Source organism: Nycticebus coucang, chromosome 11, assembly GCF_027406575.1.
Source record: "Nycticebus coucang isolate mNycCou1 chromosome 11, mNycCou1.pri, whole genome shotgun sequence".
NCBI classification, from domain to species: domain Eukaryota; kingdom Metazoa; phylum Chordata; class Mammalia; order Primates; family Lorisidae; genus Nycticebus; species Nycticebus coucang.
The window spans coordinates 9,947,805-9,968,442 of record NC_069790.1 but is presented as its reverse complement, the minus strand read 5'-3'; the positions used below and the strand labels follow the sequence as shown (position 1 = coordinate 9,968,442).

General features: G+C 46.1%; 1 protein-coding gene across 1 annotated transcript; it reads left to right on the top strand.

The window, feature by feature from the left end:
* Positions 1-15,474: 15,474 nt before the first annotated feature.
* Positions 15,475-20,381, top strand: IGFBP1 (insulin like growth factor binding protein 1). The gene is made up of 4 exons (XM_053553843.1): positions 15,475-15,995; positions 17,447-17,631; positions 18,762-18,890; positions 19,706-20,381. The coding sequence occupies exons 1-4, from the start codon at positions 15,635-15,637 to the stop codon at positions 19,835-19,837; spliced, it is 807 nt and encodes a 268-aa protein (XP_053409818.1). The 5' UTR covers positions 15,475-15,634; the 3' UTR covers positions 19,838-20,381.
* Positions 20,382-20,638: the final 257 nt, after the last annotated feature.

Sequence of the window (20,638 nt, the reverse complement as noted above, 5' to 3'; positions counted from 1 at the left end):
CAGTGACTTTCCCTGAAGGGCCCCTTGAGCATAAAGCCAAGTCCAGGGAAGAAAATGGTAACTCAAATAAGTGCCACAACCATCTCTGTTTCCCAGGTGAGGACTCCTAATTCTCATGGTTTATTTTGTACCACAAGGACTGATACAGAAAAGTCTCTTGTGGCAGGTACTATTCCATTTGTCTACAAGGAAACTGAGGCACAGAGATGTCAGGTAACTTGCCCAAGGTCACTCTACTACTAAGGACCCAGCCTGGACCCCATACCAGTCCCAACATCCAGCACAATGTTTCTCAATACACCTGGCCACCTCCAGGGAGCCCTAACCTCCCCATCCCTGACCCTGACCCTGACCCTTAGGGTTCTTCCAATCTCCTCATTCCCAAGAGTACCACTGGGTTCCTAAACCTCTGGGTTCTCCAACCTCCTGATCCCTGGATCCCTGAGGAAGGAGAAATAAATCTTATACTTCTTAGTGATCCTGAGAAAGCAGCAGATAGCTACAGAACTCTTCCTTCAAAGATAAGAACAAACTTCACACTGAGCTAAAATAACCTTGAAAAGCAAAAAGAAAAGACGCTGCAACTAATAACAATACCCTGGTTATCCGTAGCCATAACTATGTAGCTGATATTGAACTGAAGGAAAAAAACAAGGTATAAAAGAGTTTGGAAAAAAACTGTTCCCCAGAACTCAGTCTTTTATGCCTTGAGGCACCTGAGTTCTCTCTGGCAATTAAAGGTTTTTTGCTCTATATTGTTGGTGTATGTGTCTGTCAGTTTTAATTTGCCAGTTTCCTGCAACTTTTCTGGTTTTCTGACCAGAAAGATGAGCAGGCAGATTGGGACCGAGAGACTCTGGGGGCTTCCCCACCCTGGGTGTAGCACCCCTCGGGTGACGCCGTTCCTTAAAAGCACTCCCATGCTGATTGCATGGAGGTGGTCCTCAGCAGAGTGGAGGTCCCATGGCCATCCTCTGCGGCGGCCCCTCACTAACAGAGGAATGAACAGGGGAAGTGCACGCCTGGACTTAGGTAAGGAAAATGAAATTAAAAAGGGGTAAAATACTAGTAAAGCCCACTCCAGAGAGTGGAAGAGGAGGTGGTAAAAAAGGACAGGAAAGGGAATTGACCTCCATGAGGCAGGGGGTCTTGGTAAGAGGGGCAAAAAGAAACAGAAGGGATTGACCTCCACAAGGCCGGGGGCTTCAGTAAGAGTGGTAAGGATTGGGAGGAACTGTTTAGCCTCTGTGAAGAAGTGGTGTATGAAAAAGTGAGTGACTGTTTGTATAGCTCCACGACTGGTCACAGTTACGTGGCTCGATTGGGCCATGGAGACGTCATAAGGCATAATGGTAACTTGCTGGGCAGCGGCAACCAGGCCTGGGGCTTATAAGGATGCACTTTAGCTAAGATTCCTTAAAGCCTCACGACAGGGGCAGCCAGGCGGGCGCCTGAGAGATCTTCAACCCCCCCTCCTTATTTGTCTGCACCGCAGGGATGGATTCAGCACCATCTAAGGAAACTCCCCTAAGATTAATAGTTCAGAATTGTAAGAAGGGCTTTGTAGGGGACTATGGAGTTCCTATGACCCCTAAAAGGTTGAGAAAACTTTGTGAGCTAGAATACCCATCCTTTGAAGAGTAGACTGGCCACCAGAAGGGAGTTTAGATGTAAGTCGAGTAAAGAAGATATGGAGAGTAGTGACTGGTAAGCCTGGACACCCTGATCTGTCCCCATACGTAGACACTTGGCAGACACTAGTGTTAGAGCCACCCCTGTGGCTGAGAGGACAGGGAGCAATTGCAATGGTAGCTAAAGCAGAAGAACAAAAGATTAAAAGACCTGGTGACAAACTAAAAGGCCAAGTACTAGTAGGTCCTAATCCTGAGGACGCACCTGAAGTACATTAAGGCCACCATAACATTTACTGACAAGAGAAGTATGGCTCTCAAGGTTCCTACACCACATCCATTGTTAACTGTAACTGTGCCTCCAGAAGAAGAGTGGAAATTAGGAGACCAGAACAAGAAAACTTAGCGTTAATTGCTAAGTGGCCCAAGGTATGCACAGAAAACACATCCCCCTGCAATGGCCATAAACCAGGAACCTGTATATGTGGAAATGAAACAGAGGCACAACTTGTCAGACAAAGGCAGTAGTATCCAATGCCAAGGGCAGCACTTGAAACAGGCTAAGGTCTTATGGAATTATCCACCCCTGTCAGTGACGATGGAATACCGTCTTTTGCCAATACCAAAGCCGTGACCTCAGAGGATCGCCCTGTGCAGGACTTAAGACTAGTCAATCAAGCTACTGTAACCTTGCACCCCACAGTGCCAAACCTGGACACTCTTCTTAGCTTGGTATCAGCAAAGGTTGCTTGGTTCACTTGTGTAGATTTAAAAGATGCCTTCTGTACTATCCGAGTGGCTCCAGTGAGTCAGAAACTGTTTGCCCTCTAGTGGGAAGGCTCCCTAAATGGAGTTGTTCAATAACATACCTGCACTGGGTTGCCACATGGGTTCAAAAACTCCCCTATAATCTCTGGGGAAGCACAGGCCAGGGCCCCGTCAACCTTTCCTTCACAACAGTTATAGTTTAGCTTATTGCAGTATGTGGATGATTTACTATTAGGTCATGAGACTAGGAAAAGATGTGCTCAAGGAACTGATATGTTGTTAAAACATGTAGAGAACTGTGGATGTAAAATTTCCTGAAAGAAAGCAGGTGATTTGTAACCTGCCTGTTCCCAAGGCCAGCTGGCAGTTGGGAGAATTTTAGGGGCAGCTGGCTTCTGTTTCCTATGAATCCCCAATTTTGCTGTGCTTGCTAAGCCCTATTATGAAGCCACAAAGAGGGGTGATAAGGAGCCCCCCCAGGAAAAAGCATTCCTAGCCATTAAAGAAAAGCTAATGAGAGCTCTGGCACTTGGCCTCCTGGCCTTAACCTTTCATTTTGTATATATCAGAGAGAGAAAAGATGACAGTGAAGTTTTAACACAGTCCCTGGGGTCATGGACTTGCCCTGTTGGACACTTGTCTAAACAATTAGATGCCGTGATTAGAGGCTGGCTGCCCTAAAAGCTTTAGCAGCAACAGCTCTACCTATACAAGAAGCTGATAAACTAACTTTAAGACTAAAGCTGATTGGACTTTATTTGTGGACGGTGGCAGTTTCATAGATACCTTTGGTCAGTGAAAGGCAGGGTATGCTGTAGTTACAGACAGGGATGTAATAGAAGCTCGGGGAATCCTGCCTGGGACATCTGCCCAAAAGGCAAATTGTAGTACTCACCAGGGCTCTGGAATTAAGTCTAGATAAGACAGTTAACATTTATACGGATTCGGGTATGGGCATGGCGCACTGTAGAGAGAAAAAGAACTTTTAAACTCAGCTGGAAACAAATTTGATATCACCAAGAGATATTAAACTTACTGGAGGCTGTGTGGAAACCTACCACAGTGGCAGTGATGCCTTGCAAAGGACACTAAAAGGGGCAAGGATGTGTTATTTTAGGAAATACTAATGCTGCTGCTGAAGCCCATGGATATTTGCAGCCTACGACCTTGGGTCCCAAATGTAACACCAGAATGCAGTAAAAGATAACCGGAGTGCTTAGCACAAGAGCAGGCATCTGCATAGATGGTGGCTGGGTGCACTTACCAGATGGAAGAATAGTTGTGCCAGAATTATTGGGAATACTGCAATGCAGGCTATGCCTGAATCCAGCCAAGTAGGACACGCCACTCTAGGAACGACTACTAGGAAACTATTTCTATATAAAACATCTGGCAAGCCTGGCAGAAACAGTTAAGTCAAAGACGTGTCACCTGCAGCCAATTTAATGCCAAACAAGGCCCCACTTTGCCACCAAGTCTTCAAAGCATAAGAATTACACCCTTTGAAAATATTCAAGTGGACTTTACTGAAATGGCATCAGACAGACGAAATAAGTATCTGCTGATATTTATATGTACTTACTTAGGATTGGTCAAAGCATTTCCTACTCAAAGTGAAAAAGCCAAAGAAGTTACACGTTTTCTACTTAGAGAAATCACGCTTAAGTATGGTGCCTCTTTACATAGGCTCTGACAATAGAACTGCTTTTGTGACTCCATCTCTAAAGTAGAAGGTAAAATACAACCCCCTGTGTATTATACAATTTCTCTGCCATTGGGAAATGAAGTTTAATTGCTCTACCCTACACTTTGGACACAGTTAAGGTTAAGTTAAACATCTAACTCCTTTAACATCGCAGGCTTCTAGAGAAGCTTGACTGAGACTTTGTATACAACCTTCTTTTTCCTTTTTTTTTTTTTTTCAAGTTCAGAGTTAAAATGAAAGGAATTAGTAAGGAAGGAAGAAAGACATGTACAGAAAGACATACTATGAAGACGTACTTTCGATAAGGAAGAATTAAAAAAAAGAACAATTTTGTATAGGAAAGAATCTTCTATGAATACTTTTTGTCTTAAAGTAACTGGTGGTTTTACGAAAGAAGATTTAAGATAAAAACAAAGAATTTTAAAATGTTGAAAGATTGTGTGTGTAAGTTGTGAAGGTTTGTAAAGAAGAACTTAAAAAGAATTTTGTATGTGATTAAGTTGATTTTAATGAAAAGGAAATCTCTGGTTAAAACAAAGTTGTCTGTTCTCAGTTTGTAAGACCTATGTTTAAAGCCTCTTAGATTTCTGTTCTTGTACACATGTTTAAAGTGATGAAAAAATGCATCAAAAGGCAGAACTCAAGGGTCAATTTACCATTAGAAATTTAACACAAAGTTTGTTAAACTGTTTTTCTACCTTTTTACCCGCTAAAAGCTGTGGTTGCTATATTAATGAAAGGCCTTAAGATAAGGTACCAGTGCTCAGCAGAAGACCCAAGGTCAGTTACTAATTGGAACTAAAGAAAAAAAAAAAAATAAATAGAGTCCTCTTCACTTTTTGAAACAGCAGCTGCTTTCCTTTCTTAGTTGGCATTGCTCTGCCTGGCTCTTACAGACTGTTACCATGTTGGAAATTGACTGGAAACTGCATGCCGCTTACAGGCCACAAAGTTCAGGGAAAGTTGAAAATTTCAGTGGATACAGGCTTTACCATTAGCACTGTTTAAAATTGGATGCACTGGCTTAGCACCTGTAGCTCAGCAGCTAGGCCACCAGCCTCATACCCTGGGGTTGGCGGGTTCAAACCTGGCCTGGGCCTGCCAAACAACGACAACTGCATAAAAAAAAAAAAGCCAGGCATTGTGGCTGGCACCTGTAGTCCCAGCTACTTGGGAGGCTGAGGCAGGAGAATCACTTTGGCCCAGGAGTTTGAGATTGCTGTGAGCTGTGACACCATGGCACTCTACCAAGGGTGACATAGTGAGACTCTGTCTCAAAAAAAAAAAAAATAAATAAATAAATAAAATAAAATCAGATGTATTATTTAAAAAACAGGGTACCCACCCTATAAAATACTATATCACAGGCCCCTTCCCATTTAAGAAATTTACCAGGGACCCACAGATGATTGGGAGAAATAGAACTTACTAACCAACTAATGTCACTGGGAAAAATAATGAAAAAGATTTCAGAATGGGTGAGTGATACATGTCCTGTTAATTTTTCTCCCCTAGTCCATTCTTATTGTCCAGGTAACTGGGTGTGGATTAAAGATGGGGACCTGAGCCCACTGAAACCATGGTGGCAGGGACACTACTTGGTGATCCTGTCCATACAAACAGCAGTGAAAGTGGATGGCATTCCTGCCTGGATATATTGCTCATGCATGAAACCAGCCAGAGATGACATATGGGCGGTCCAGTGACAACCAGAGCATCCCCACCACCTTAGACTGAGAAAACGGACTACAGCCCTGCCCCAATCACATACCAAGAGCTGCCTGGTCTACGCACGGCAGAAGCTTCAGGATGAGCAGCAGTGGTGTGGGACTGATTCTTTTTTCAGACTTTTTCACCTTTCTTCTTTAATCTTAGGTGTAAGACCTGGTGAAGGTTGTGAAAAATGCATCTAAGAGGTAACGCAAACTAGACAAACTGTCAAAACTATGTTATTGGTTTACTCTTATTATGAATGTATAGGAAAGCCTGAAGGAACACCCAATATATGTGTCCCCCCCCCAGGGGTCCTGCTGTTTGCTATAATTTTTCTGAACCCCCACAGCAAACTGAATTTGCTATCTGGTATACTGATGTCCCTAGAAAGACAATAACCTGAGTTTAAACAGAAGAAATACCTAAACAAGTATTACTAATGTGTGATGCATGCCAAGTTTTTAATAACGTATCATTTGAGGGAGTACGTATGACTCCATCTTGAGAAAGTCAATACACTAAAAGAGATAAGGACATATGTCACAGATTAGGCACCTGTGCAGGATGTATGCACTGGCCTTCTAGAATTGAGGCCACATGGATTAATCCCAAAGTCAGTAATCCAGTACGTTTAATAAAAGGGAAAGCTCTTTCACCTTGTACTCCTGGAAATTGTTACTTGTTAAATGGTAAGCCTCTTTCCCCTAGTTGTAACTGAAAAAATTATAATCTACTGATGCTAAATATAACCAACCTTTCTGACCGTAGATGGGAAAAAGGTGAAAGCCTTAGGTTAGGAATACATGTGCGTGGAAGAGACCCTGTTATAAGTATAACAACAGAAGAAACTCAAAGCCTGTGTACCGGGCGTTCTACAATGAATTACAACAACCTGCTCCAGATCTTCCTCCTAAAACTAAAATTTTATTCCTCCTCCTGGCAGAAAACATTGCTGAATATTTAAATATAATATCTTGCTTTGTCTGTAGTGGGGCAGTGATGAGCAGCAAATCAGCTATCAGTGTGCGGTGGGAGTAAGCTTTTGGACACTAAAAATTGACCATCATAGGTCAATACTGTTTAGTCAGAGAAGAAAACAACTTCACCATCCTGGTAGGGAAGCTGTCATGTCAAGGTCTAAAAATGTATAATGAAAGCTCCAGTAGTGTTACCTGGTAGAGCAAGGACATAACTGAACTAAACCCCGTGTTCCCAAAGCTCAAAGCTGCTTGAGAGTATCTGGGGATCAGCATTAACTGGGCAGCTCCACTAGGCCTCTCCTGGACCGTGGACACTGGGCCTGATAGATGGTGCGGGATTTGTGTAATAGGTATGATCAAACCTTCCTTCTTCCTACCGCCCCTAGAGACTGAAGAACTACTGGCTTTCCAAGTTTATGCTTCTAGACTAAAAAAAGCATGATGTGGTAATAGGAAATTAGAGAGACAGAATGGCCTTCACAGCATATGATTCAATATTATGATTCAGCCACCTTGGCTGAGGATGGGTCTTGGGGATACAGAACCCTAATATTTATGTTAAGTCAGATTATCTGATTACAAGCAGTATTTGAAATAATAACAAATGGGACCAGCAAAGCCTTAACCCTAATAGTCCATGAAGAAAGCCAAACGAGAAATCAAAACCAGTTGGCCCTAGACTGCCTTCTAGCCGCTGAAGGAGGAGTGTGTGGAAAATTCAATTTAACTAACAATTGCTTACAGATTGGTGGTGAAGGAGCAGTTACTGAAGATGTAACTAAAAGCGTAACTAAAAGAGCTCATGTACCTATACAAGTGAAGAAGGAATTTAACCCGGATTCTTTATTTGGTGGATAGTTTTCTAAACTAGGAGGATTGAAAACTATGATTATAAGTTTTCTTTTTATAATTGGAGGATGTTTGCTTTTGCCTTGCTTATTACATATCTTTGTTAAATTTCTCAAAGGCATAGTCTGTGCAATTGTGATAAAAAAGAAAGCAAAGTGTTCATAAGTCAACAATAGTATCAAGTAGCCATGGATATTGATAAGGAATGAGATGATTCCTGATCAATGGGGTCTCAAAGAGGGGAATGAGGGAGGAGAAATCAATCTTATATTTCTTAATGATCCTAAGAAAGCAGCAGGCAGCTGCAGAAGAATTCCTCCTCCATCAAAGAGAAGAACAAACTTTATTCTGAGCTAAAATAACCTTGAAAAGCAAAAAAAAAAAAAGAAAAGAAAAGACTCTGTAACTAATAACAATACCCTGGTTTCTAACATCTGTAGCCATAACTATGTAGTTGATATTGAACTGAAGGAAAAAACAAGGTATGAAAGAGTTTGGAGAAAAACCCCTAGAAGTCAGCATTTTATGCCTTGAGGCACCTGAGTTCTCTCTGGCAATTAAAGGTTTCTTGCTCTATATTGTTGGTGTTGGTGTCTGTTAGTTTTAATTTGCTGTTTTCCTGCAACATCCCACAACCTCCAGACTCATAGGATTGCCCTGACCTTTAGGTCTCCAAGGTCCTCCAACCTCCTGGTGCTTAGACACACTGGTTTGGGCACAGTGGAAAGCTCTGTTTGTGTTTGGAAACAATAGTTGGGAAATGGAAATGTGTTTTCTCAGTCATGTTACCCTGGCACGCAGTACCACAGTCAGGTGTCCTCAGCACTGTCACTGGGGAGTAGGGTGGGTGACAGGGGCACCTTCTGTCACATGGTGTGCAGGGAGCACCTTCTGTCACTGTGGCTTCACAATCATGATCCTCCACCCTGTCTCCTCTCTGCCCCCATTTCCATCAAATGCTCATGTTTTCTCCAACTCCATCACAATGAATCACATGTTTTCTACCCAACCAATATGCTCCAGGTGGCCTTTGACCCCCAGATATAAATGAATGGCCAGTGTTAGTACTTTTTGTAAAGAGGGGAGGAAAAAAGAATCCCTATAAACGTCATTAATAATCAAATAAGTGTGAAATTTCCTAACACAGTATTGCTTTCAGATTACCGAATTTGCAAACATGAAAATGTCAACATACAACACTAGTGACATTTGGGTGAAACTCGTCCTCTCATTCATTGTTGTTGGCAATGCAAAACGGTATGGGAAGGAGTTTATCCTGTGAATTCAGATTCTTAAAATGTCTCAACCTGAGTCCTTGAAACCTTTATCCTGAGAAGATATCACAAGAGAAGACAATGAAATTGACTGCAGTGTTATCTGTAATGGAGAAAAGGTGGAAACAAGCCAGAATCCAAGTCCCCTAATGGCAACACACTGGGCTCCCAATAAACACACTATGTGCAGCTGTGACACTGGCACCCCAGCGTGATGTGCATGCCCTGTGGAGCTGATGGCACTGTCATGCGATACGGACACTGTGACTCAGGGAGTGAAATTCCCACTCTTTGGCTCAAGGTCATTGCTGCCTGGCCACAGCACAGTGCAGAGCTCCGTCTGCAGTACCTCCAGCTACGTTGGAATTTCCAGCCTTTATTCTGAGTCAACATGAGTAGGGACTATGGCCAGGGCCAGGGGCCCGAGGATAGTAAATTGACAGCCCCCTCCCAGGGTGAGAGAGAGCTCCTTAGTCATCTGCACACCTGCTATGGATGTCCCCAGGGGAGAGGCAGCCTGGTGTTTTTGTTGGACTGCTGGCCTCACAGGCACATGTAGGTCTCTTGCTGAGAGTAAACCCAAGTGCAAGCGTGAGGGCTGGCAGGGGCTGGAGTTCATGGGGAAAGTTCACCGGGCCAACCTGGCACAGTGGTTTTCACCTCACCAAAGTCATGGATACTGTCCTCCTTCTAGTGAATTCAGGCTTAATCAAACAACACAGTGCCACACCTAATGTGCTAGTGTCCTCCAGGCTCTCCTGAGGCCAGGCTGGGTCCTAGGTAGGCATTGTCTTTGATCAGGTCTACTCAGGTTAGCTAAGGGCTGGGAAGGGCCCTGAGGGAATGGGGCACACATGTCCTCCAGGTGCTGAGCAGCAGGGAGCTCTGGTCTTGGTGGCTCCTCTGCCTCCCTAGCCCCTCTCGCTACTCAGCTGTAGCAAGGATGACGCCACCTCTTCATTTCTACCCTCAAATGTCCCTGCTACCCTGACCCCTGCACGTTCCCTTCCCCATTCCTCACCTCTTATGGGGTGCTTTTGTGCATCCAGGAAGGCTTTGTGAACGCATGGGCTCACATTAGAGCCTGCATCAGACTCCACAGAGGAGTTTGTTAAATCATAGGGTGCCAGGCGCACCCCTCCAGGCCAGAGTCTGGAGTTTGCACAGGATCTGAGAACTGGCATTTCCACCACTTCCCAGCTGACATGGTACAGGTCTATACCACCATACTTTAGACACGAGCAATCGGGAGGTGTATGTGGTTCAAGCAGTCTCCAGATAAAGGACAACAGAATATATTTGAGTACCTTCCCTGTGTCTGGCTCTTAATGCCTGCCCTCTTTCACCCAACCGTAAGCGCACCCCTGAAGATGAATACATCAGAGTGACCTGGGTTTTACAGCCAACACTGAGATTAAAACCCCAGTCTTCTGACAAGGGCCCCCTGGGCTCTGGCCCTGGCATGATTCTGCTTCCCCTGTGTTTACAATCTGAACTTTGTTGACATGACAAGTGCTGGGTGACTTTTCCACTTTGATTATCGGGGAGTGTAGGCGTGAGCTATTTTTTCCTTCTCTTGAGTTTGCTGAGCGGCGCCCTTCATCTGCTCAGGACAGAAGGGCAGCAAGCTGGGCCCTTGCATGGATTTACATCATCCCTTCTGTTGATCATGGAACACAGGCAGAACATCTTTTTTGTTGTTTTTTCTCCCAGGTTAAAAACAACTTCCTTTCTGAGGTCTTCCTGGATTGCGTGCGGTGTTTCTTCCCTTTGAAATTCGCTTTTGCCCTTGACTCTTGCATTGTTTTTCAGAGCACAGATTGCCCAATTTTCAGGCTGCTGGTGAGCAGGTAGCACGCTGCATGAAAACAGAACTGGAGGTGGGGGGTGAGGGAAGAGTTTCTGTGGTTTCATCATCTCAGGGACCCCTGGTAGCAGAATGAGCCTGGGGGAGGCTCAGGATGACAACAGCTCCTGTTCATTCAAGAGCTTTCATGTGCTAGGGCCTCCATCACCCCCATCTTAGAGGTGAGGAAACCAAGACCCAGAGGGTTACACATCGTGCTAGGACACAGAAACCCAAGGTGCAAACACCAGAAGTCTTGCTTCAGAGACTCTGCGCTCCTGCTGTGTCCCAGCTTCCACTATCTCTCTAGCAGGGCCATAAAAATTCTCTCAGAGTTGAGTTCTTGCAGCGCAGCCGTCAGCCTTTTTTACCGCAGTGCCCACACGCAAAGGCAGCTGTGCTGGGAAGCGCCATCAAAGCATCAGCAGAGGCCGGGCGCGCCCTGCTCATAGGCGCCCTCTGGAGTTACACAGTGGAATCGCCACGGGTGTGCGTGCCTCGCCTTTTTTGTTTTTTTTTTTTGTTTTTGTTTTTTCATAGCTCATCTATTATTTTTTTATTAAATCATAACTGTGTACATTAATGCATTTCTGGGGTACAATGTGCTGATTTCCTGGAAAGCACAGATAATGTACAATGGGATAGGTGGTGACTGTCTCCCAGTCCCTAATTTAATGCTCTTTTTTGCTCAGGTGATTTAATACAAATTCCGTACCTAGCACTGAAAACTTCTCATACGTACTCCCCAAACCACAGTTCAACCCTGCATCTCAAACATACCCCCTCCGGCCCCTGCATTCAGAGGTCTGGCATGAAGGGAACCTACAGGCTTTGATTTGGCAAAGTGCGGGTCTCACCCCTGCAGGTGCTCCTGGTTCCGTACCAGGTGCCTGTGCGCAGTAAGTGTTCACAAGAAGACACTGGCTCCCCTCCCCACCTGCCAGGCTCTCCTACCCTGAGCCCAGCACCCTCCGCTCTGGGATTCATTGCTCATGAAATGGGGCCCTGTGGGGAACACACACACACAGGCAGTCTCCAGCTTGCTTTAGCTCTTTGACATGACTATAACCCAGTGTGTCATCACATTTTGGGAATGGAAAGGGCCACTAGAGTCTCCCTGATATCTGGGTAAAGGAGAGGACATCTCCAGTGGTCCTGAGGGGTGCAGATAGTGTTGCAGAGAGGGAGGGACAATGCCATGGATGTAGCTTAGCCCAGAAGGGCTCTCAAACTGTGGTGGTCAAAGCCCCCTTAGAGATGGATGACTTCCCAAAGACCACATGGAAACATGTGATCATGTAGGTAACTCTGGGGAGTCTGTGGGTCTTTGGGCATCAACGTGGACTTCCTCTAAGCCTCTCTTGCCTTCCTGATCTGTGTCCACTATAGCCAGGTAGCACCCTCCACCACTGTCCCGCAGTGACATCCCTCTGGATCTCCTTCCTGCAGCCCCTTTCTTTCCTCCATGCAGTCATGATTTGTTACAGTATTTGCCTATTGTTTCCTCCTCAATCTTGGGGGAGGGGTCCGTCTGCTTCATGCTGACTCTCAGCTTCTATTTGGGAGTCTGGCCAGTGCTTGAAAGGGATGCAGAAATGAAGGGTCCCCAGACCTTCTCCTTTCCTGATGACCCTTCAAAGACCCCTTTCTAAGAATGTCTGCTCACACCCCCTGTGGTGGCAGCCTGCTGCCTTAACAAGGGGTCCAACCCCCTTCCCACAATACCCAGGCCTCTTGGTACCTGCTCCTCTGCCACTCCTCCCCAGTTATTTCACGCCCAGACAGGAAGCATTCCCACCTAGTCCCCAGCACACTCTTCCTGGCTCTCTGCCCTCATCCCACTATTATCTCTGTTCCCCCATATTGTACGCTCATCCTTTGCCACTTGGGGGAATCCCATTTATCCTCCCAGACTGTCCCTGGCCAGCAGCTTCTCTGAGAGGCACCTGGACGTGGCTAGGCAGATGCTCTATTCCCACCACACTTATTCCGAGGGTATGTTCTTCACAGACCAACCTCCTGCAAGACTGGGAGGTGTGGGGGGTCAGTGTTGCTCCCGTCTGCTCCTCCATGGTCACTGCTGAGTGAGAGGAAGAATGCAGATAGAAACGTGGGGATGCGCCATTGGGAGGCTGGATGGAAGAGTAGTTCATTGTGCCGAGCTGCAGGAGGGTGGGGCATACGGAGGCAGAGTCCTAGGAGAAAGAGCTTCCGCGATAGGAGAAAGAGGCTGTGGACAGGGTCTCTGAGGACAGCAGCAGGATGGATGTCCAGGCACCACCAACAGCCAGACTGATATCTTGGGGGTGGGGTGGATGGGTGGGAAGGGAGTTGAAGTTGTTTTGTTTTGTTTTCATGAGTTAGGAAATGGGGACATTAAAGCTGGAAAATGAGCAGGAGTCAGGAGTCAGAGGGCCGGGACAGCTGGGACTGAGGGGCAGAGGTCCAGAGGCCTCTCTCAGAGGGCTCACGCTGCACTTTCCAGCCCCAGAGATGCACGTCCTTTCACGTTTCTCTTTGGGTGCCTCCCCCACCTCACCCTAGTCCCGGCCAGCCCCTGGCATCAAAGCCCTGGAGCGCAAAAGCCATGTCAGTCTTTGACTTCTGCCAGGGGGCAGTGGGGCCTTGGGATTCCTGGATGCAGTCAGAAATGGCCGCCCGTATAAGCAGCCACTTGGGCTGTGACTCCAACCTGACAGGACAAGGCTGCCCACCACACAGAGGACGGATGGGGCTGGAGGAAGGGGCCTGGTTCCATCTGTGTTGACAGAGGGTCAGAAGTGGGAGAGTTCTGTCTCCGTGTGGGGGCTGTTTGGTTTGCTGTTGCTATGAGGCAAGCAATGAAAACATTTGGGAAATCGATTCCTGAGGGAAGGAATTTCCACTACGTGCAGAAGAGTATGACCTTGGGGAGGGAAGGAGAGATGGGCACTGGACAACTACACAACTGGGTGAACTGTCTAGGGCCAGGCAAGCTGCCTGGCACACAGCAGGTGGGTTCCAAGTATTTACCCAAGGATTGCCCTTTGCATGTATTTTGTTAGGAAAACGTGTCAAGTGTAGACACCCTGCAAATCAAGGGAATCAGAGAGAAAATTCAGAGTACGCATTCTTCTTAGGAAGTGAAATTGTTTAGGGACTACACCAAAAATAATGTTTTTTTTCTTTCTTTTTTATTAAATCATAACTGTGTACATTAATGCATTTATGGGGTACAATGCACTGGTTTTATATACAATTTGAAATAATTACATCAAACTGGTTAACATAGCCTTGGCAACAGATAAAAGCACTGAATCAAAATAACTTAAAGTGCCTGAGGAACTCATCTGTAACGTCTAAGATTTTTGCTCAAAATAAGACTTTAGTAGGTCAATATATTTCTGTAGAGAAACAATATCTAATTCATCTACTAAATTGACCAACAATAAGCCCACATAAACCAAAAATAATGTTTAAAAATTCAGAATCAGTGGTCGGTTCCTTAGCTGGACACTAAACTTTGCTCTGTAAAAAATAATGACAAGCACAATCATAACTTGCAATTACAATTATTTTCATGGACTTTATTTATTATTATTATTATTATTTTTGCAGTGTCTGGCCAGGACTGGGTTTGAACCTGCTACCTCCTGCATATGGGGCCGGTGCCCTACTCCTTTGAGCCACAGGCGCTGCCCCATTGACCTTCTTTTGATTGTTACTGAGGAAACGCTAGAGCCACTACCATTGAAAGACTTCATAGATAGACCAAAAGGGTACCCAGCAAATGCAAGTCACTTCTCCAAGGCCACAGAACCAGGACAGTAGCAAGGCCAGGAGGTAGTGCTTTAATTTGTAATAGATATTGTTAAGAACATGCTCAAATCCAGAAGGTTAAAACCCACTGTTTTTCAGGCACATAATTTCACCACCACCCTCAAGTAGGCACAGCTATCAGTTTCCTAAGTGTTCCTCTCAAGACATTCAATAATTTAGGATCAGTGACATATATTTTTAAAATACTACTTTCATTGTGTACTATCTAACTAACACAACTAAAAATGCCCTTTATTTTCTTATTTGTTCTTGGAGATTTTACTTAAGTTGAACAACTTGACTTATCTGGGAAATTTTTCTCTATCAGAAAATCAGAATTTCCCTTGAGGTCCCAGTTCCACTGCTGCAGTCCTGGGCTTACGACCTAAGGCTCGCAGCCTTTCTCCTGGTGGAGTGGAGCTAGATTGGGGGACTCAGCACCATCGTGGGATAAACTGTGGATTTCCTTGTCTGGGCTTCGCCTGCCAAAGCTTGCAGAGATTTGGATTCTAACCCGGTTCCACCTTTCCTCACCCTGGGCCCTGCAGGGTTTTCCCATTTGAGAACTGGTGGCTGGGCAGCATTGCCCAGCTGGTTGCCATGGATTTGTTGGAAAGCCCTGGCTGGCAAGGCCCGTGGTGTCCCTTGGACAAAAACAAGGGCCACCCGTCACCAGGCTGTGCACTTGTTAGAACTGGACTTTATCTCTGGGTCTGCACCCCACAACAACAGAACAAACAAAGCTGAATCATTTACCTTCCTTCCACCTACCCATTTGCGCACGGCCTTGGGCGCAGGAGCAAAACAAACTTATTTTGAACACCAAGCTCCCAGCATGCCGAACTGCCAATCATTAACCTCCTGGCCCAAGTGGCAAGCCCGCGCCCTTCATAAGGGGCGTGCTGTGCCCAGAGAGCATAGGCCACTGCTAACCATCCAAAAAGCATCGGCCACTGCGCTACCACCACCAGCCCAGCGAGCATCGGCCGCCGCCACTTGCCCAGAAAGTATCAGCCACTGTCGCCTGCCCAGAGAGCATCAGCTCCTGCCTCGACTGCGGGTGCCCAAAGATGCCCGTGGTTCCCGCTGCCGGCGCCTTGCAGCTTCTGCTGCTGCTGGCTGTCCAGGTCGGTGTGGCTGCCGGCGCTCCCCAGCCGTGGCGGTGCGCGCCCTGCTCCGCCCAGAAGATCGCGCTCTGCCCGCCGGTGCCAGCCTCGTGCCCGGAGCTTGCCCGGCCGGCCGGCTGCGGCTGCTGCCCGACGTGTGCCCTGCCTCTGGGCGCTGCGTGCGGCGTGGCCACTGCGCGCTGTGCCCGGGGACTCACCTGCCGTGCGCTGCCCGGGGAGCCGCGGCCTCTGCACGCCCTCACCCGCGGCCAGGGCGCTTGCGTGCCAGAGCCTGACACCTCCACGGCCAGCGCAGAGGCCGCAGGTACAAATTTCTCCCCACCCCGGTGTTGCCCTGCCCCACACCCGAGACAGGTGAGCGGGCAGGGGTTTGTCTAAGCTTGCAACCAGAGCCTGCAGTGGGGAAGGGAGCTGCAGTCATCGCATGGTCTTGGCAGGGGGTGCCCTAGGAGAGGAAGGGTCAGGACTGTGGAGAGCTTGGGAGAGAGCTCTTGAGCCCCCTTGTGCGCTCTGCAGCCCGCTCATCTGTAGGGATCCGGGCAGTAAGAGTGGAGAGAGGTGGTGGGCTGCCCCCGCTGTGGGTGTGTGTGTGTGTGGGGTGCCCTCCTCCCTGCAGGGCACATGGGCAGCCCCAAGGGCTAGAGTATCTGGGAAGGCCTAAGATAGGAATCTTCCCCCCACCCCTTGCTGGCCTCCCCAGGGGGTGTTTGGAATGTCCTTTGTAATATACATCCTGTGGATACGGTATGTGCTTCCCAGATGTTTACAGAACATAATGTGAGAGTTTAGGCTAAAAACTTCACTTCCATTCATTGCCATAAAAAAACAATGTTTGATGTGTATGTTGCCCCTAAAAACTTGACAATCAGGTTCTTTCCTGAATTTAAACAGTGATTTGTTTGTAGTGGGAAGCAGAGGAAATGCCTCTTTCTCTGCTCCAGCCCCCTATCTCCTCATCTGGGCTGGTTGAACGTCCTGTGCCATTCTTAGAGGACTCGGGGCTTCCAGAGCCCACAGGAATCTGTGTGGGAGCGAGTGACCCAAGAAGGGAACATGGTTTTCCTGTACATTCTCTGCCCTTCAGAGTAAATAAAATGCAGTTGTTGCCCTGATCCTCAAAGGACATGGATTTCCACAGGGGATACCTCAGAGCCACTTCTGTGAGATTCTGTTCATGCATCTTTGCACTCTGTTAGCAAGATGTGTGGTGACCCCTTCTCCTCCTTCAGAGAAGTCACTTAGCATGTAGGAGGCAGGGCCCACAGCAGAGAATAGTGCTTTGGGTTAGGAAAGGAACCTTCTAGAACTCACTTCTGGAGGAACTCTGCCATTTGTTCATGGGGTATTAGTAAAAGTCCCATTTAGAGATGGGGAAGCTGAGGTTCCAAGGCTCCCCACTAGTGGGGGTTAGGAATTGAACCCCAATCCCTGGCTAGCTTAGGGTTTTTCTGGGCCTCAGCAACTGTGCACCTTGACCCAGTCTCTTGCTACTTTAGAAGTGAAACACAGTGCACCCTTGCCAGACCCTGAAAAGTACTATTGTCCAGAACAGAATCGGTATTGCTATTGGGTCATCCCTCTACCCGAAAACCATTAGAAGGTTCTTTAAAAAGAGAGTCAACAAGAACTAGGTTAATTTTCATGGTGTGTTTCCCAGCTTGGTTTTGAGAAAAGGAGGTGATTTCTTTTCTCACCAAGGGGGCCAAGTGCAAATGCTTTGAGAGGGCTCATGGGTTTGTGACATTTTCTTTTTAGAGGCAAAGAGCCGCCCTGCTCAAGAGAATGTGTCCCCCGAGAGCACAGAGATGACAGAGGAGCAGCTCTTGGAGAATTTTCACCTGATGGCCCCCTCCAGCGAGGACCGGCCCATCCTCTGGAATGCTATCAGCACCTATGAGAGCATGAGAGCTCGGGACCCTGCCAACATCAAAACATGGAAGGTGAGGCTCTACCTTGGCTTAGCTATTACCAATAGGCCGGGCCCTCCATATCTTGGTCCTCAAGCCTTTCCCCCCAAAACCTAATAGTCGTTTCTCACCTTAGCTTTGTCAGGCTTTGATGCAAAGACTTTGGGAGATGAGCCCACTTAAATTCAAAGAAAATGCAAGTCCTGCCAAGTACCTTTAGATAGGTTACTTCATGTCTCTGAACTCATCTTTAAAATTAGGGTGTCAGAGCACTGAGTTATGCGATTCCAAAGTTAGCCCTAACTACTCCCACCCTTGTTGTATCATTTGCCTCCTTAAAAAAATTATGGTAAAATATACAGAACATAAAAGTCACTGTGTTAATCATTGTAAAGTATAGATTCATATTCCATTAAATATGGTCACAGTATTCTGCAATCATCACCAATATTCATCTCCAGGATGTTTTCTTCTTCTCAAGCGGAAGCTCTGAACCCATTAAACACAACTGCCCATCATAGCTTAATTTTTAATTCTACCACATGAGGGCAATAGAGAATCAAAGTTGGATAAAGTCACATTCTTTTGAGAGGGAAAAGTCATTTCCACAAATATGCACACCCAGAAAAGGGGAGCATTAAATCATTTTCAGAATTTCATCTGGAAGTGCTGAAAATGGACTAAAATTTATTCTTGTTTTAAATCGATCCTCCCTGGATTTGGTTTATGTAAAATAATCCTGTAGATTGCAAAGGAAAGTTTTTCAAAATATAGAAAGCCCTGCAAATAAATTCTCCATTCAGAAAGCTTTGACCACTCTCCTTTCATCCAGAAGATTGCTTTCAAAAATATATAGCAAATGGCAGGAGTTGAGAAGAACTCTGTGGTGTTGGTCAGGCTCTTACTGGGGGATGTTCCTGTGTAAGTAGGTATAGACTGTCAAGTGAGAGAGAGAATAGTGTTCCCACTCTTTATCTTAGCAACCCAAGACAGAGACTAACCACAGGTTAGAAAATGAGGCCCAGAGAGGACATATGTATCATCTGGTCTTGGGATCCATGGCCAAGTCGTCAGCCCAGGCAACACCTCTTCAATCAGTTACATTCTAGGTTGATAATTCACTTTCTCTTATCATTTTTCCTAACATCAAATTATTCTCTTAGGAGCCCTGCCAAAGAGAACTCTACAAAGTGCTAGAGAGATTAGCCAAGGCACAACAGAAAGCAGGAGAAGAAATTTACAAATTTTATCTGCCAAACTGCAACAAGAATGGATTTTACCACAGCAGACAGGTGAGTGGCCTTACCAGTGTGGGTCCTCATGGGGATAGTGACTGCTGCCCTCCATCTTTGCAAAGACATCCCAGCAAAGAACATCCAGTTGCAAATGTGTACCAAACTGGTCATAGGAAGCAAGATACACCCTCTGGGAACCAGGAAGTGCTAGCCCAAGGTAGCCTAAAGAACAGGTTTCACAGCCAGAGGAAAAAAACCCCCAGTGGACCAGAAGCCCTGGGGCCAAATGTCAGTGCCATCAGAGGTAGAGGACTTTGACTGACCTCCTAAAACTTAGGATCTCAGTAACTTAGGAAAGCAAGTATCTATTTGGATGTCTATTACTTTTTTGCCTCCTGCATAAAGAAAAAAGAACTCTATAATAAAACACAATAGCCTTTTTGTGGCTTGCCAAATAATAAATGGCTTTAGGACTCAGTGAAGTGCAAGTTCTGTGGATTTCACTGGGGGAAACAGGAGTCGTCACTGCTTTAGGACAGACAAGGAATAGTGGGTCACACATGGGACATGTTTCCGGTGGGCTGGGCTCCTTTGGTATCTGGGCCATGAAGCAGACAGCTGTGCACACATCTGACCATTTAGTATGTAGGTGAAGTGATTATCTCTTTACTACCTGGGCCACTTGGCCCTTGTCTCTATTTTACCATGAGAATAAGGAGGGTGTTGGATTTGCCCACATCATGGGTAGCTGCCGGCATGGCCCAGTCTCTTGGCATGACTTTGCAGCACTTGGCTGCACTGAGCCAATTAGAGCTTCACTTTCCCCATCAGCTCCTCACCTGCTGCTCTTGACCTTGGCCCTATCTTTGCAGTGCGAGACGTCCATGGATGGAGAAACAGGGCTCTGCTGGTGCGTCTACCCTTGGAGTGGGAAGAAGATCCCAGGATCTCCAGAGATCAGAGGGGACCCCAACTGTCACCAGTATTTTAATGTACAAAACTGAAAACAGATGCAGTAATGTTCCTTCACATGAAGTATTTAAATATATTGTATATTTATTCTCTAGAACACACACGTTTATATATATGTATATATATAGGAACTACTTTTTATACTCTGCATATTACTTGATATATAAATCTGTTACTTTATTTATTCACTGTAAGTTTATTTTTTTCTACACAGTAACTTGTACGATGTTAATTTGTATATCATGAAATACTTCTTACCACATTGTGTATAACCATGTGTATGTCATCTCTTCCAAAGCTCACGCTTCTGTTTTTAAAGACCATGGAAAAATACTGCTTAGAAAATGTAAAATCAAATACAAGACAGTGATTTTTCAAGTGGATTAAAGGGGAAGAGCTAACTCCTATATTCCATGATTGATCTACATTTGGTGTAAATTTGCAGGCAAAGTAATGTTGATTACTCAACAGAAGCTACCTGTGGTGATGTTGCTGCCTGTTAAAATGTGCACTGGATATATTGTTAAAACGTATACATCATAGACACATATTTTGAATAAATATTCCATGTGGAAATATTGTGCTTGCTGTGGACAGTCATTGAAATACACCATCTCGGTTTCTGAAATCCTTTTGCCCTTCACCCTCACCTTCCTCGGGCAGGTTTGTGCTTCTGTGGTTATCACATGGTGTTTCAGAGCCCCTTGCCCAGACTGCCCTGGATTCAATTCCCACTTCCTGGTGGCGTTGGGACTTCCTCTGCCTGGGTCTCCCCATCCCCACCCCTCACTTTAGCCCCTTCCTCCCCAGGTCCTTCGCCTCTTCCTCCCAGT